Source organism: Salvelinus sp. IW2-2015, linkage group LG7 (genome assembly GCF_002910315.2).
Source record: "Salvelinus sp. IW2-2015 linkage group LG7, ASM291031v2, whole genome shotgun sequence".
Lineage (NCBI taxonomy): Eukaryota > Metazoa > Chordata > Actinopteri > Salmoniformes > Salmonidae > Salvelinus > Salvelinus sp. IW2-2015.
In genome coordinates, this window is record NC_036847.1 from 15243655 (window position 1) to 15260451 (window position 16797).

The window sequence follows — 16797 nt, forward strand, 5'->3', positions numbered from 1 at the left end:
CACCAGTTCCAAAACAACCAATTCCCCATTTCTCTCGCGCTCTCTTTGAGATTCCTTTAACTGGGTTATAGAGGAGGCACGGAAAGGACGCATTAGACAAATTAAAAAATGCATCTCAATATGTGAGCTAAATGTTCAAAGTTATAATCTTTAAACGTTGTAGTGTTTTAGAACAGTGTGGCGTAAACACATTCCTAGGTTCAGAAAGGCTGTCCCTTCCAGCCCAAATCTGTAAACTCTGTATGCCTTGGCCTATATGAAAGTCTTATTAATTCAATCATTGTAGTAGTTACAGCTAAGGGCACTGCATCTACAAAGAAAATGCTAATGAAAACATTAACTTTGACGTAGCCTATGGGATAGGGCCAATATGAGGGATAGGGCCATATGAGGGTTAACGAGCGTTTTATTCAAGAGTGAACTACTTCCAAATATTTTTTTGAATAGTGCTTTCCTAAAAGGCATACACTTGAGGGTGCCCTTTGAGTACAGTGCAGCCCTATCCCGAAAGCCTGATGATATCAGTGAGCTTGAGTGCCTGCATGCTCACGAGGAAGGCAGTCAGACAGAGACAAGTCTGGGCACTACAGACAAGTCCAGGTACTGAAACTGGGTCAGTCTCCATTCCAAAGCTTACGGTACATTTCATAGCCCGTCTACATCGGTTTAACGTGAAATGTCGCTATCGTTGACATTTTGGATCTGCAAAATCTGCTATTTTGATTTGAGTTTGTGAAACTTTGTCTTTACTCGTGTCTAAACACCACAGCTAGCATGCTTATCGTAAATGCATTACTCACAGTGCTAATCCTAAAAAGTAATCAGATTTCATTCTAGCATTTTTTGTAAACTCTGCCAGTTCCATATGGTAATGGGGTTCCAATTATCACCAAACTATAAACCATGCCTCATGGATTATCATAGAAGCAGGATAATATGGAGGGGACGTTATGTGCTAATCTGGTTGAGGAGAGCAGCAGAACAGGGTGCAGAGGAATCTTAAAAACACAGCCAGCCTAAAACACCCCAATCTTTAAAAGAGAAACTCATAAAATGTTAAGCAGAGCCCACAGCTCAGATCATAGAGTTATTAGATTGAACAAAGTGTATCTGAGCGCTCCAATAGCGGCAAACTTAAAATAGAATTATTATAAATAGCACCGGTGAAACATTTACGAGTGGATTATAAAAAAGCAAGACAGTGAAACAGGTTCAAATGTAATAATAGAATTGAATAACTTCCCTACTGTGAAAGAGTGGGACAGTATCTATTTATGCAAGCTGTTAGCATGGGTTCTTTTCAGTAAAATACTGTTTCTATACTGAACAAAAATATATTTTTTAAACTCTGCAAAATCTGTGTTACAATTCATATAAGAAAATCAGTCAATTTAAATACATTCATTAGGGCCTAACCTATGGATTTCACAAGACTGGGCAGGGGCACAGCCATTGGGAAGCCAGGCCCAGCCAATCAGAATTAGTTTTTCCCCACAAAAGGACTTTATTACAGACAGAAATACTCCTGAGCAGCACCCCAAGCCTGGAGGTCCCAGGCTGGCGTGGTTACACGTGGTCTGCGGTTGTGAGGCTGGTTGGATGTACTGCCAAATTCTCAAAAACGACGTTGGAGGTGGCTTATGGTAGGGAAATTAACATTAAATTATCTGGCAACAGCTCTGGTGGACATCTCTGTAGTCAGCATGGCAATTACATGCTCCCTCAATTTGAGACATCTGGGGCGTCCCGAGTGGCGCAGTGGTCTAAGGCACTGCTTCGCAGTGCTAGCTATGCCACTAGAGATTCTGGGTTCGAGTCCAGGCTCTGTCGCAGCCGGCCGCAACCGGGAGACCCATGGGGCGGCACACAATTGGCCCAGCTTCGTCGGGATAGGGGAGGGCCTGGCCGGCAGGGATGTCCATGTCCCATCACACACTAGCGACTCCTGTGGAGGACCGGGCACAGTGCATGCTGACACAGTCGCCAGATGTAGTGTTTCCTCCTACACATTGGTGCGGCTGGCTTCCGGGTTATAACATTTGAGATGTCTTTTACATTGTGTTATGTGACAAAACTGTACATCTTAGAGTGGCCTTTTATTGTCCCCAGCACAAGGTGCACCTGTGTAATGATCATGCTGTTTAATCAGCTTCTTGATGTGCCATATCTGTCAGGTGGATGGATTATCTTGGCAAAAGGAGATATGCTCACTAATAGGGAAGTAAACAAATGTGTGCACCGAACTTGAGAAATAAGCTTTTCGTGCATATGGAACATTTCTGGGATCTGTTATTTCAGCTTATGAAACATGGGACCAACACTTTACATGTTGTGTTTATATTTTTGTTCAGTATAGTTTTACACTCAAGACATGAAACAAGATGTACTGGAATAATAGAGTCAACTCATCTTTGAGCGCTCTCTGGTTTTGGTTCAACAGTCAACCTTAACCTCTACAGGATTTGTGAGCCCTCTCAGGATGGTTGAGCTAACGTAGGCTAATGCGATTAGCATGAGGCTGTACAAGAACATTTCCCAGGACATAGACATATCTGATATTGGCAGAAAGATTAACAAGAATTTAAGCTAAGTGCACTGTCCAATTTACAGTAGCTATTACAGTGAAATAACACCATGCTATTGTTTGAGGAGAGCACATAATTTTGAACATGAAAAGTTATTAATAAACCAATTAGGTACATTTGGGCAGTCTTGATACAACATTTTGAACAGAAATACAATGGTTCATTGGATCCGTCTAAAACTGCACACACTGCTGCCATCTAGTGGCCAACATCTAAATCYCACCTGGGCTGGAATAATACATTATGGCCTTTCTCTTGCATTTCAAAAGATGGTACAAAAACATGTTTTTTTCTTTGTATCATCTTTAACCAGATTGTATGTGATATATTCTCCTACATTCATTTCACATTTCCACAAACTTCAAAGTGTTTCCTTTCAAATGGTACCAATAATAAGCATATCCTTGRTTCAGGTRCTGAGCTACAGGCAGTTAGATTTGGGTATGTCATTTTAGGRGAAAATTGAAAAAAAGGGTCCGATCCTTAGGAGGATTTAAACTCACGATTCAAAATAAATTGAGTGAAGAGCGAAAGAACTCTGAACTCCCTAGGTGGGCTACATTTCAGCAGACAAAATGATCCCATTTTCAAGTAAATCTTAGATGGCTTTACACTGTACATAACAGTTCAATAGACAAACTATAATGTAGGCATACATATTCCTGTCAGTGAAAAACAAGTATCTAAAAGAGGGGAAAACCAGTTCAACAAGGCAAGGAGACAGACAGATGGTTACCTATCCTGCTGTCCATGACATAGGTCTCGATGATGGCACTCTTCTTACAGATGTCATCAGCCATGGAGGAGCAGCTGACCTCTAGGTGTTTAACCTGCAGCATATTAGACACACACATTAGATACACCTAAAGAGATAGCCCCACAGCTGGTTTACTGAGAAAAGGGGCACCAAATGTCAACACAAAGGACCTGTCACAGCTACTAGCATGTACATCAATCATTTCTCACAGAGCAGGCAGGCAGCAGGTGTGAATAGATCATAGGGGAAGAACAGCAAGGCACGAAAACAAGTAATAGCAGCAGATCCCTGTCCAGTGTAGCCATATTTTGGTGAATTTTATAAAGTCACCAGTAAAAGATGGTTTCACAATTTAATTGGAAATAAAATCTATTCTAGTGGTCAAAAAAAAAGGATTCATTAATGCCACAGACTCATAAATTGCAGTGAAGAACATTAACATTATCTCACAACTATCTTTSATGTCAGTTTCTCCCCAAATAATATTGACAGTTCAGGTTGATTTTTTTTWATTTTATAATTGTGTTTGGTTTCGTTTGATCTTCCATTCATACTACTAACTGTAATTTAGTTGTACAACCATACACTCCCCACCTTTTTTACAAAAATGTGAGAATTTGGCTCAACACTGCAGCATTTTTATTTGATTAAATGTTTCTTATGAAGCGACAATATAGAAATGTCACCTTTTATTCCAGGGTTTTTTCATACATATCTGATTTACCATTTAGAAATGAAAGCAGTTTTTGTATCTAATACCACCATTTGAAGAATTTTTCATAAATATTTTGACAAGATATTTCTGAACATTTCTACATTAATGTGGATGCTACCATGATTATGGATAATCATGAATGAATCATGAATAATGATGAGTGAGAAAGAATATCACCCCAAATACTAAACTTTAAGTGATTTTGTCCAAATACTTAGAGGGGAAAAAACTAKTTACAAAAGAATGGTGGGGAGTAYATACATAAAGTGCTTTCATTTCCAAACGGTAATACAGATACAGTGGGGAGGACAAGTATTTGATAAATGCAAATTAATTACAAAATGCTAATTATTTACTTAAAATCATACAATGTGATTTCCTGGATTTTTGATTCCGTCTCTCACAGTTGAAGTGTACCTATGATAAAAATTACAGACCTCTACATGCTTTGTAAGTAGGAAAACCTGCAAAATCGGCAGTGTATCAAATACTTGTTCTCCCCACTGTACGTATGAAAATAAGCTAAAATAAAAATTGTGACATTCTATACTGTCGCCTCATATGAAACCTGTGTTCTCAAATCCAAAATGCTGGAGTAGAGAGACAAATGTACAAATTTTAGCTTAACTGTGCAAATAAATACGAAGGGGAGTGGGAAAGGGAAAACCTAGTCAGTTGCACAACTGAATGCATTCAACCGAAATGTGCCTTCCACATTTAACCCAATGTCGATTAAGCCAGGGGAGCAGTTGTTGTTGGGGGTTAACTGCAATTCTCAAGTGCAGAACGGCAGATTTTTCCATCTTGCCGGCTCAGGATTTCGAACCAGCGACCTTTCGGTTACAGGCATAACGCTCTAAACCGCTAGGCTACCTGCCGCCCATGTATAGAATATATTACACAGTTTATAGTAAATGATAGCCAAGTTGAAAACGTAGCATAAGACACATTTCCATTGTTCGCTAGTAACATAGACAATAAAGTTGTATTGTAAGTATGAATAGCATGACTACCTTCTCCTCCAACATCCATTTCTCTTGCTGCACCTCAGCCAGCCTCAGGAAGAGTTCCCCAACCTCATCATCAGACAGGTCAGCAGGCCGCTGGGACTGGGGGCTGCCGCTGGCGGACTTAGAACACAGGACCAGACAACTGTTAAGCGTCTGTTCCCTACTTAACATTCACTCAGAGAGAGTCAGACAGAGAAAAGCTATTTTGTGCATTCTGTGTAATATAATTCATTATCTCTGCATCACTGGCTCAGAGCTTGACAGCTCTAATGGTACAGGCTTATCTGTACATTGTACACAACCTAGGCAGGAGGTCTGTTCAGTACAGAACTGGAATACATTATGTTTTAAGTGGAAACAATTGGAGAATTCTAAATTGTATTCTTCAGAGAGTTCTGTCTTTCCCACTCCTTTTCCTCAACAATCCACCTCCCTTGCAAAGAAAAACATTCAGGACATGTGTTTATTCAAAGGGTTATAATAATAGTATCCACGCTATTTATAGGCTATTAACAGCAGCACATAAAAGTGAAACGCATGTGAACTCCCTGTTGAGCTGCCTGTCATAACTGTGGTTGGTGAAAGTTTAGACTCATCTCTGCCTCAGAATGTACAGTTTGCATTTGTAACTGCCAAGAGWACAATGTAAAAAGGTGATGTGTTGATGCAGACGACCTCATTGGTTCTCTTTGTGGTTCCTTACATCAAATAATGTCTTTTTTCTTCTATGTGGCTTATGCTGTTCTGTTGACTACAAAATGTATATTCAACATTCACATTCTGATTATCACCACTCTCCAACACCTTTCTTCTCAACACTCCACATACTACTGCTTTAACAAGCATTGTATGTGCTTTGGCCAGTTTCTTGGTGTCCTGTAGCTGACTGGTGTAGTGTACCTTGTTGGTGCTCTGTGCTGACTGGTGTAGTGTACCTTGTTGGTGCTCTGTGCTGACTGGTGTAGTGTACCTTGTTGGTGCTCTGTGCTGACTGGTGGTGTACCTTGTTGGTGCTCTGTGCTGACTGGTGTAGTGTACCTTGTTGGTGCTCTGTGCAGAGGCGCCCTCCTTCATGATCTCCCCATAGCTGAAGGAGGAGACACTGCTGCTATCTCCCCTCTGCTGCGTACGATTAGGAGAGCTGATCTCTGACAACACCAGCTCCTCCAGGCCTGGAAACACACAATCGAGCAGTCTTGCTAAGGAATTACATCAGAAGTAATTATTCTAAGTGGGGAAAAAAAGTCGTTCTAATGTCAAACACCTTTTMGCATTTTCTTGACATGGTTAATATTCCTTTTCAGGCCATATCAAAGCAAGGGCACACCTTCTCAACCCTCTTAAGTCTGGCAGTTTTTCAAACGCAGCATTCCAATCATCCCAACAATAACTACAGAACATTGTCAACTAACAACATCCATTGTGTGTTTCTGATGGGGAAGCACACACTAATTAAGTTAGGACCGATTGCATTGTGCATAGAGGGAAACCTCAGTCCATAAGCACTGATGGATTCCCTATAGTAAACTAAAGGCTAATGTAGGAAGAACTCCTGTATTTGCAGGGATATAGGCATCTACCTTTAAGGCGCCCACTGATGTGCACTAACTTTGGACAAAGATAAAAGCTCCCTACTTTAAAATGTCTGATTCTCAACTTTCTGTAGAGCAACCATTAAACATTTAAGGACACCTAGTAAATTATACATGGCCCAAAAGAGGATTTCCCTGGCATCATCAACAACCTACAGCCAGGAAACAAGAGTATGCATTGCTCTGTGGCACATTTTAAGAAGGGGCAGGGGGCACCACAAAATATTAGAGGTCTGCCTTTTGTTTGTTTGGGGTGGGGTGGTCCCCACAGGAGTAAATGTTTTCAAGATGCCATACACATTACTGAGAAACATACAGGTACAGCAGTAAGAGGGTTATTTTTGTTAGAATCTTTGGTTGCCACATGTGATTTCAAATCAAATTATATTGGTCACACATGGTTAGCAGATGTGAATGCGAGTGTAGCAAAATGCTTGTGCTTCTAGTTCCGACCGTGCAGTAATATCTAACAATTTCACAACAGCTACCTTATAGACACACAAGTGTAAAGGAATGAATAAGAATATGTACATATAAGTATATGGATGAGCAAAGGACATGCAGCATAGGCAAGATGTAGTAGATGGTATAGAGTACAGTGTATACATATGAGATGAGTAATGTAGGGTATGTAAACATTATATAAAGTGGCATTGTTTAAAGTGACACATTTATTACATCCAATTTTTWATTATTAAAGTGGCTAGAGATTTGAGTCAGTATGTTGGCAGCAGCCACTCAATGGCTGTTTAACAGTCTGATGGCCTTGAGATAGAAGCTGTTTTTCAGTCTCTCTGTCCCAGCTTTGATGCACCTGTACTGACCTCGCCTTCTGGATGATAGCGGGCTGAACAGGCAGTGGCTCGAGTGGTTGTTGTCCTTGATGATCTTTTTGGCCTTCCTGTGACATCGGGTGGTGTAGGTGTCCTGGAGGGCAGGTAGTTTACCCCAGTGATGCTTTGTGCAGACCTCACTACCCTCTGGAAAGCCTTAAGGTTGTGGGCAGAGCAGTTGCCGTAACAGGCGGTGATACAGCCCGACAGGATGCTCRTGATTGTACATCTAAAAGTTTGAGTGTTTTCGGTGACAAGCCAAATTTCTTCAGCCTCCTGAGGTTGAAGAGGCGCTGTTGCGCCTTCTTCACCACGCTCTCTGTGTGGGTGAACCATTTCAGTTTGTCCGTGATGTGTACGCCAAGGAACTTAAAACTTCCCACCTTCTCCACTACTGTCCCATCGATGTGGACAGGGGGGTGCTCCCTCTGCTGTTTCCTGAAGTKCACGATCATCTCCTTTGTTTTGTTGATGTTGAGTGAGAGGTTATTTTCCTGAAACCACACTCCGAGGGCCCTCACCTCCTCCCTGTAAGCCGTCTCGTCGTTGTTGGTAATCAAGCCTACCACTGTAGTGTCGTCTGCAAACGTGATGATTGAGTTGGAGGCGTGCATGGCCACGCAGTCATGGGTGAACAGGGAGTACAGGAGAGGGCTCAGAACACACCCTTGTGGGGCACAAGTGTTGAGGATCAGCAGGGTAAAGATGTTTCCTACCCTCACACCCTGGGGGCGGCCCGTCAGAAAGTCCAGGACCCAGTTGCACAGGGCGGGGTCGAGACCCAGGGTATCGAGCTTAATGACGAGTTTGGAGGGTACTATGGTGTAAATGCTGAGCTGTAAATCGATGAACAGCATTCTTACATAGGTATTCCTCTTCTCGAGATGTGTTAGGGCTGTGTGATTGCGTCGGACGTATTGAGGCGGTAAGCAAATTGGAGTGGGTCTAGGGTGTCAGGTAGAGTGGAGGTGATATGATCCATGACTAGTCTCTCAAAGCACTTCATGATGACGGAAGTGAGTGCTACGGGGAGATAGCTAAGATAACTGAGCTAAACGGCTTTCTTGGGAACAGGAACAATGGTGGCCCTCTTGAAGCATGTGGGAACAGCAGACTGGGATAGGGATTGATTGAATATGTCCATAAACATACCAGCCAGCTGGTCTGTGCATGCTCTGAGGACCCGGCTAGAGATGGCGTCTGGGCCGGCAGCCTTGCGAGGGTTAACACGTTTAAATGTTTTACTCACTTTGGCCGCGGTGAAGGAGAGCCCGCAGGTTTTGGTAGCGCGCCATGTCAGTGGCACTGTATTGTCCTCAAATAAGTTGTTAAAATTTGTCTGGGAGCAAGACGGTGTCCGCGATGGAGCTGGTTTTCTTTTCGTAATCCGTGATAGACCCTGCCACATATATCTCGTGTCTGAGCCGTTGAATTGTCACTCTACTGACCCTTAGCTTGTTTGATTGCCATGCGGAGGGAATAGCTACACTGTTTGTATTCGGTCATGTTTCCGGTCACCTTGCCATGATTAAAAGCAGTGGTTACCGCTTTCAGTTTTGCGCGAATGCTACCATCATTCCACAGCGTATACATCAAATGTTGTTGTCTGAGGCTATCCGGAACATATCTCAGTCCACATGAAGGAAGCAATCTTGAAGCGTGGAATCCGATTAGTCGGACCAGCGTTGAACAGATCTGAGCACGGGCGTTTCCTTTTTTAGTTTTTGTCTATAGGCTGGGAGCAACAAAATTGAGTCGTGGTCAGATTTGCCGAAAGGAGGGCTTTGTATGCGTCACAGAAGTTAGAGTAGCAATGATCCAGAATGCTGCCAGCCTGGGTCACGCATTCAATATTCTGATCAAATTTAGGGAGCCTTGTTTTCAGATCAGCTTTGTTAAAATCCCCAGCTACAATAAATGCATCCTCGGGAATTCTCTTGGTAGGTAATGCGGTCGGCATTTGATTGTAAGGAATTCTAGGTCAGGTGAACAAAAGGACTTGAGTTCCTGTATGTTGTTATGATCACACCACAACTCGTTAATCATAAGGCATACACCCCTGCCCTTCTTCTTACCAGAGAGATGTTTGTTTCTGTCAGCGCAATGAGTGAAGAAACCGGGTGGTTGTACCGACTGATAACATATCCCGAGTGAGCCCCAAGTTTCCGTTAAACAGAGAATGTTACAATCTCTGATGTCTCTCTGGAAGGCAACCCTTGCTCGAATTTCATCTACCTTGTGGTCAAGAGACTGGACATTGGCGAGTAGTATACTCGGGAGCGATGGGCGATGTGCCCGTCTACAGAGCCTGAGCAGAAGACAGCTCCGTCTGCCCATTCTGCGGAGCCGTTGTTCTGGGTCGCCTACTGGGATCCAATCCATTGTCCTGAGTGGTGGTCCAAACAGAGGATCCGCTTCGGGAAAGTCGTATTCCTGGTCGTAATGTTGGTAAGTTGACATTGCTCTTATTTCCAATAATTCTTCCCGGCTGTATGTAATAAGACATAAGATTTCCTGGGGTAACAATGTAAGAAAAAATACATTTAAAAAAAAAAAAAAAAAAAAATACTGCATAGTTTCCTAAGAACGCGAAGCGAGGCGACCATCTCTGTCGGCGCCATCAGATTTGGGATTTGTAAAGTAAAGAGCTAAATTCAGAAGACAGAAGCGTGTGGTTCCTAGCCTGGCACTGAGCAAATGAGAGCTGTGACACACTGGTCTGGACAAGAGTCTGTCGTAAATGCAGTAGTCGCGCAGAAATGGTCTGAGCTTTCAATCAATCAAATGTATTTATAAAGCTCTTCTTACKTCAGCTGATGTCACAAAGTGCTGTACAGAAACCCAACCTAAAACCCCAAACAGCAAGCAATGCAGATGTAGAAGCACAGTGGCTAGGAAAAACTCCCTAGAAAGGCCGGAACCTAGGAAGAAACCTAGAGAGGAACCAGGCTATGAGGGGTGGCCAGTCCTCTTCTGTCTGTGCCGGGTGGAGATTATAACAGAACATGGCCAAGATGTTCAAATGTAAATAGATGACCAGCAGGGTCAAATAATAATAATCACAGCGGTTGTAGCTTTGATTGGTTCTCAAAAGTATTTTTCTTTCCTGGGGGATTGAGACCTCATGTGGTTTGGATTAGAAAATCCACAGTTGTATTGGAAGGGGGCAGCGCCTGAGGACTGTGTGTGGTTGTCCATGTAAGTGCTTGAGTGAGAAAGACACAGAGGAGGACCAATCAGTAAAAAAGCACAGCCCCTTCATTATCGACAAGCATCGTGCCTACAACATCAAGCAGCCTTTCCAGACAGAGCTTGGTGTTTTCCAGACTATGTGATGCTATCATGGTAATGGGTAGGGTGTGGGATAAACACCTAGCCAGTTGGCAAGTAAATKTTTTATCCTTATTAGCTTAGTAAATGAACCATCCTCTCCATATTGATATCACATTTAACTGTTCAATGAGCTGGTCATCCATATACAGTGGGGTCTGAAATTATTGACACCCCTGATAAAGATAAGCAATAATGACTATAAAATAAATTACTTGTTTAACAAGTAATCATTTCTGTTTTACTCAAAAAGGTAGGGGTTAGTATTTGGTCCCATATTCCTAGCATGCAATGACCACATCAAGCTTGTGATTAAAATGACAATAAAAAAATATGGTAAATAATATATATTATAAATATAAATATATATTTTTTTGTGCTTACAGACCTACTTATCCAAAGCGACTTACAGGAGCAATTACAGTTGCATGCCTTGCTCAATGACAGACTTTTCACTTCGAACCAACAACCTTTTGGTTACTGTCCCAACGCTCTTAACCGCTAAGCTACCTGCCGCACTAAAACTGCAAATGCATCCATCAAGTTTGCAGAGTCACAAGAGTGATTACCCATTTTTTMGTTGCATAAAATATAGCTCAATATTAGAATTATACAGTCATTATTGCTCATCTTTATCTAGGCTGTCAATCATTTTGGATCCCACTGTATGTATGCCCAGTACTAGAACATAATGGTCTCAAGAAAGCTAACGTACAAGCACAACATTGGTCCCAAACAATTACCATACCTAAACATATTTCACTTCTTCAATGTATGATGTTGGTGTACAAAGCARCTCTTTCCCCTCATTATTTCCTGTCTGTGTTATGTAGAAGTATGTTTCAGATCACATGTAGCAAACCACACTGTGATATGGCAGTTTATCTGCTCTCTTGTTTATATGTAATCTGCATATTCTCTTACCTGTGCTCAATGTTTCATGTCTGTGATGATGTAGGCTAACAGACTTTACATCATGGTGCAGTGAATGAGAGGATGTCATTCAAAACAGTCAACCATCTCCCTCCCTCAAATGCCAATATAGAACATGTACTGGTACATAGACTTTTGCCTGACTACATAATATGTGTGGCGGTCAACCTGGCTTTCCGATGTCCTCTCACCTGTCCTGGTCTTGGTGTTGGTGAGGATCTCCTGTAGCCGCTCCTGTAGTTTATCAGCTCTCTTCCTCTCCAGCTGTAGCTGCCTCTTCAAGTCTTTCAGCTACAAACAGCATCACAAAGCCCATGAGAGGAGAGTACACTACTTCATTTGAAAAYTACTGCAGCATACGGGTGGTTTTCTATAGAGACAACAGCGCCAGTCTGTGACTCAGGGAGAGACAAAGGTAATCTCAGACAGGCATCAGATTAAGACAAAGAAAACAATCAAATAAGATGACCCACCCTCCCCAGAAAACAATTTAGATAGCTGGCTGGAAGAAGGAGCTACAAAGCCCTCGCGACCCCTACGCCTCAGGCTAGCCCATATTCTTGCAATTATCTGCAGAGGCAGATTCTTATCATCAAGGCAGGCATCGAGTAATTGGTTACAAGGGGTCAAACTGGCATATTGAAAAGGCTGCCCCGATTCCACTTCTAAAGAGCAGAGTGGGTGCGGCGTCGTGCACTGACTGACTACCTGCCACCTGTAAGTAATCATTACATTTCCTCTCCATAGCAAATGGAAGGTGCCTGACTCAGTTTCCCCTCAGCTCAGCTGTTAGTGGTAAGACAGAAACAGAGGTGTTCCACTTACTGCTGAACTGCCCTTCTTCTCCAGGATCCTCTGGCCATCCACTGTATCTTTAACTTCCTGTATACCACACCGACAGGGAGAGTACATCATGAAAATCATTAGATGACCACACAGGCTCATTATACTGCTTATACTGGATTGTGTACATTTATGGAACATTAAACTGTACATTCCTCTGAAAATGTGATGGGGGGGTTAATAGTAGTTTATGCTAATTACAAGGGGGTTAGTTTACCTGCTTCAGTTTTCCAATGGTTTCATTGTGCACATCCCTCTCTTTCTCTACCTCTGTCAAATGCAGCTTCACACCATCTATATCAGATGCCTTTCCCTGAATGAGAAACACAAAGAATATGTATTCAGTTCTGTTATTTTCCTATATACAATCTTAGAATCTGCTGGGTTTAAGAGGTTAGAGGGAAAACCCCATTTTAAATCAGTTAAAACAAAATTTGGGTTCTATTTACACCATGCTAATGGCGTCACTTACAGTAATTACAAGATTAACATAACAGTTGGACAATGTTTAACAGTTTGAAATTAACTTCATGATACACTATGTGACCAAAAGTATGTGGACACCGGCAGGAATGGGCCTTCCCCAAACTGTTGCCACAAAGTTGGAAGCACAAGATCTTCTAAAATGTCATTATATGCTGTAGCGTTAAGATTTCCCTTCAGTTGAACTAAGGGGCCTAGTCRAAACCATGAAAAACAGCCCCAGATCATTATTTATCCTCCACCAAACTATTCTGTTGGCACTATGCATTGGGGCAGGTAGCGTTCTCCTGGGACCTGCCAAACCCAGATTCATCCATCGGACTGCCAGATGGTGAAGTGTAATTCATCACTCCAGAGAACGTGTTTCAACTGCTCCAGAATACAATGGCGGCGAGCTTTACACCACTCCAACCGAAGCTTGGCATTGCGCATGGTGATCTTAGGTTCGTGTGCAGCTGCTCAGCCATGAAAACCCATTACGTGAGGCTCCCGACGAACAGTTCTTGTGCTGACGTTACTTCCAGAGGCAGTTTGGAACTCGGTAGGGAGTGTTGCAACCGAGGACAGACGACTTTTACGCGCTTCACAGCACTCGGCAGTCCCGTTCCGTGTGCTTGTGTGGCTTACCACTTCGCGGCTGAGCCTTTGTTGCTCCTAGATGTTTCCACTTCACAATACCAGCACTTACAGTTGACCAGGGCAGCTCTAGCAGGCCAGAAACTGACTTGTGGGAAAGACGGCATCCTATGACGATGCCACATTGAAAGTCACTAAGCTCTTCATTAAGGCCATTCTACTGCCAATGTTTGTCTATGGAGATTGAATGGCTGTGTGCTCGATTTAATAAACGGGTCCGGCTGAAATAGCTGAATCCACTCATTTGAAGGGGTGTCTTTTTGTATATATAGTGCACTAACAGGATTTTTATTGGAACAGTGGGGGTACAATTTGGGGTATGTCACCAAAAACACACACCAGACCACGTCAAACACTATCATATCGTCAAACCTATGAGCCCTATTAGCAACCTAAGGGCCAACATATGCTGAGAAATGACAGTTAAATAGATGAAACACTTAATTGCTGAAGATGTACAGTTAAACACACATCAGGTACTCAGGCGATGAGAAAAGCGATTTGAGTCCTGCCTTCATCTCTCAGGGCATGCTGCAGTGAACAAAGCCTACATACACTATACATAATACCAGGCAGTACTCCCCTGGGCCGGGATGAAAGTGTCAGAGTGTGTTGCTGTGTACAGCACTCTGCCATGTCTGTCTGGGAAGAGGAAAACAAGTTTACCTCCAGTTGGATAGAATGTTCCTTCTGTAGCTTCTCCATCTGCTCATGGTGCTCCAGCCTGCTCTCCTCCATGCTCTCCTGAACACAGGAATACAACGTTGGAACAAGCCATCACCTAATAATCAAGCTACAAAACAAACAAAACAATCTGAGCAGAAAGAAGAAAACACACTAGCGACACCAAGTGGTCAGTGATAATGTGACAGGGGTTCTCCAGGCAGTGAAGAGCTCCACTCTCAACAAACAATATTGATCACCCATTAACCTTATCTTCAATAGCATCTATTCATGTTAATGTAAAATCTTTCAAGTGTATAGTGGTAGAACCCAGCATTACTACAGGGCAGACAGTATATACACTGTAAAATCCTAGTGAACAAATCAACGTGAAACTGAAGTTGGTACTGTACCTCAGCCTCTTTGAGTCTGCGTTCGAACCAGCCCTTAGTTCCCTCCATAGACTGGACCTGGGCCTGCAGCTCCTCTACACTCTGCTGCAGACCCTCCAACTCCTTGTTGCGAGCCTAGGAGGTCATAGGGCAAAGGTCACATTAATACACAAGCAGTGTACCTTCTCATGTTCTCTTCCCTCTTATTGTCCCTTTGGCCCAGACTCGCGCCACCCCCCCACCTTCTCATCTCGGAGCTGTGAGCGGATCTCCTCCTCGGTGCGGTTCTTGTCCTCGTGGAGTCCCCTCAGCTCTTTCTCGTAGCGTGCCCGCACCCCCAGCACCTCCTTCTCATGCTGCAGACGCACGTCGCTCAGCTCTTCCTTGTGTCGTGACTTCTCTGTGATAATGTCGATGGCCAGCTCATCCAGCATGGCCTTCCGCTTGTCTGCTGTCTAAAGGGGGAGGGACATGGGAATGGGAGATGAGATCTCTGGATGTTACTACACATCTCTGACATTTACTGTGATGATACACGACCAATAACATTCACATCTCACATCTTACTTGGCACTTAAACAAACCGTAAGACAAATCTTTGAATCATAATATAAATTGGACTGAAATATAACTCTGTGATATGCTAAGTCTAAGACAGGCACATAAGGTAATTGAAGCTGTGATGTCCATTTACGGTCAGTGATCCTGTGGGCATAACGAGTGGAGCTTGAGAGAGGTCAACTCAGCATTCCCACCTTCCCTGGGAGAATGCCAGTAATGAGAGTGCCATGTGTATTTCAGAACAATAGTCACTGTTCTCGAATAACCAGTGCTCTGGTGAGTGGGATGAAGCCTCCTGCCTCTGATCACTCCCTTTCCGTGCGTGTGTCAGATACCTTTTTAGCCTCCTCCAGCTCTTGCTGTACCCCGTCTTTCTCCTGAGCAACTTCAGTCAGCTGCTCCAACAGTCTGCTGTTGGCACGGTTTGACTCCTACAGATACATTCATCAGAGAGGAGCACATAAGAAAGAGATGGGTATAAAAATACATTTGCAACGGGAGCATTTTCCTCCCTGACCTACAAGATAAGCACTATATCATAGTAAAAAAAGTAAGGATTCTGACCTACCAATTAAGAGGACCTAGTCCTGCATTATTTGTCATAGACAGTGCTCCACATTTGTTTAAGATAGAGAACCTAAGTATGCATGTACTAGTGTGAGGACAGTGTGAGGGCCACACAAACCTGTAGCTGAGAGTTAAGGTCATCTCTCTGTGCCAGAAAGCTCTCCTGCTCCGTCCGTTTCTGCTGCAGCTCCACATTCAGAGCCGTGTTTTGGTCACGCAAAAGGTTCATCTCCTGAGTCTTCACTGTCTGAATCTAATGACACACAACACCCACTCGTCAGTACACACTCACCATCACAATGGACCAACATCTGACAACTTTGTTTAATGAAACATGGTAGTGGATCAAATGGGTCAGTAAGGCAGACGTGGAAAAAGTGAGAAAAGAAAAGCAGGTGAGCAGAGGTTTGACACACGATGATTAAGCTTTGTAGGGCAAAACAACAAACAGTATTATTGTAAGGATTAGCAATTCATGTCTGAACACCATTCGTCACTATGTGAAAAATCTCTGTACCTCCCTGACTTTATTCACATTAGCATGACTTGTCATATTGGTGATGCATCATGGTTAATGGCTGGTGAGTGGTGACGGCAGCAGAATGAATATTGAGGAGGTTCCACGGGGTAGTGGCAGGGCAGTAAGATGAGCTGTACCTGTTCTAGAGCCGCTAGGTTAGTCCTGAGAGCATCGTTCTCAGTCAGGATACTCTCCACCTGCTCCTGACTCACAGCACTCTGACAAGCTACCTGGATCACAGCCCCACACACAGGGTAACACAGGGGGCACCACCCAGGGAGGGAATGAGGGGAGAGGGAGGAAAAAGACAATGTACAAGGTGAAGAGAAGGATACAAAAAGGTGGCGATTGGCAGCTCAAGAATAGGGATAGAAAAA

General features: G+C 43.2%; 1 protein-coding gene across 5 annotated transcripts in view; it reads right to left on the bottom strand.

Moving 5' to 3' along the window:
• The window catches only part of LOC111966467 (GRIP1-associated protein 1), a 62235-nt gene that overhangs the window by 37261 nt on the left and 8177 nt on the right, over positions 1-16797 (bottom strand). For 4 of the 5 annotated variants that reach the window (XM_070444466.1, XM_070444467.1, XM_023991111.2 and 1 more), the window contains exons 15-26: positions 16558-16650; positions 16019-16153; positions 15669-15764; positions 15015-15227; positions 14794-14907; positions 14384-14461; positions 12816-12911; positions 12581-12637; positions 11947-12046; positions 6106-6239; positions 5071-5187; positions 3322-3415 (exon numbers count right to left, since the gene is read on the bottom strand). In XM_070444466.1, the coding sequence (XP_070300567.1) occupies positions 3322-3415; positions 5071-5187; positions 6106-6239; positions 11947-12046; positions 12581-12637; positions 12816-12911; positions 14384-14461; positions 14794-14907; positions 15015-15227; positions 15669-15764; positions 16019-16153; positions 16558-16650 (1327 nt within the window). The remainder of the gene's footprint in view (positions 1-3321; positions 3416-5070; positions 5188-6105; positions 6240-11946; positions 12047-12580; positions 12638-12815; positions 12912-14383; positions 14462-14793; positions 14908-15014; positions 15228-15668; positions 15765-16018; positions 16154-16557; positions 16651-16797) is intronic. The other variant, XM_023991114.2, reaches the window with a different exon arrangement.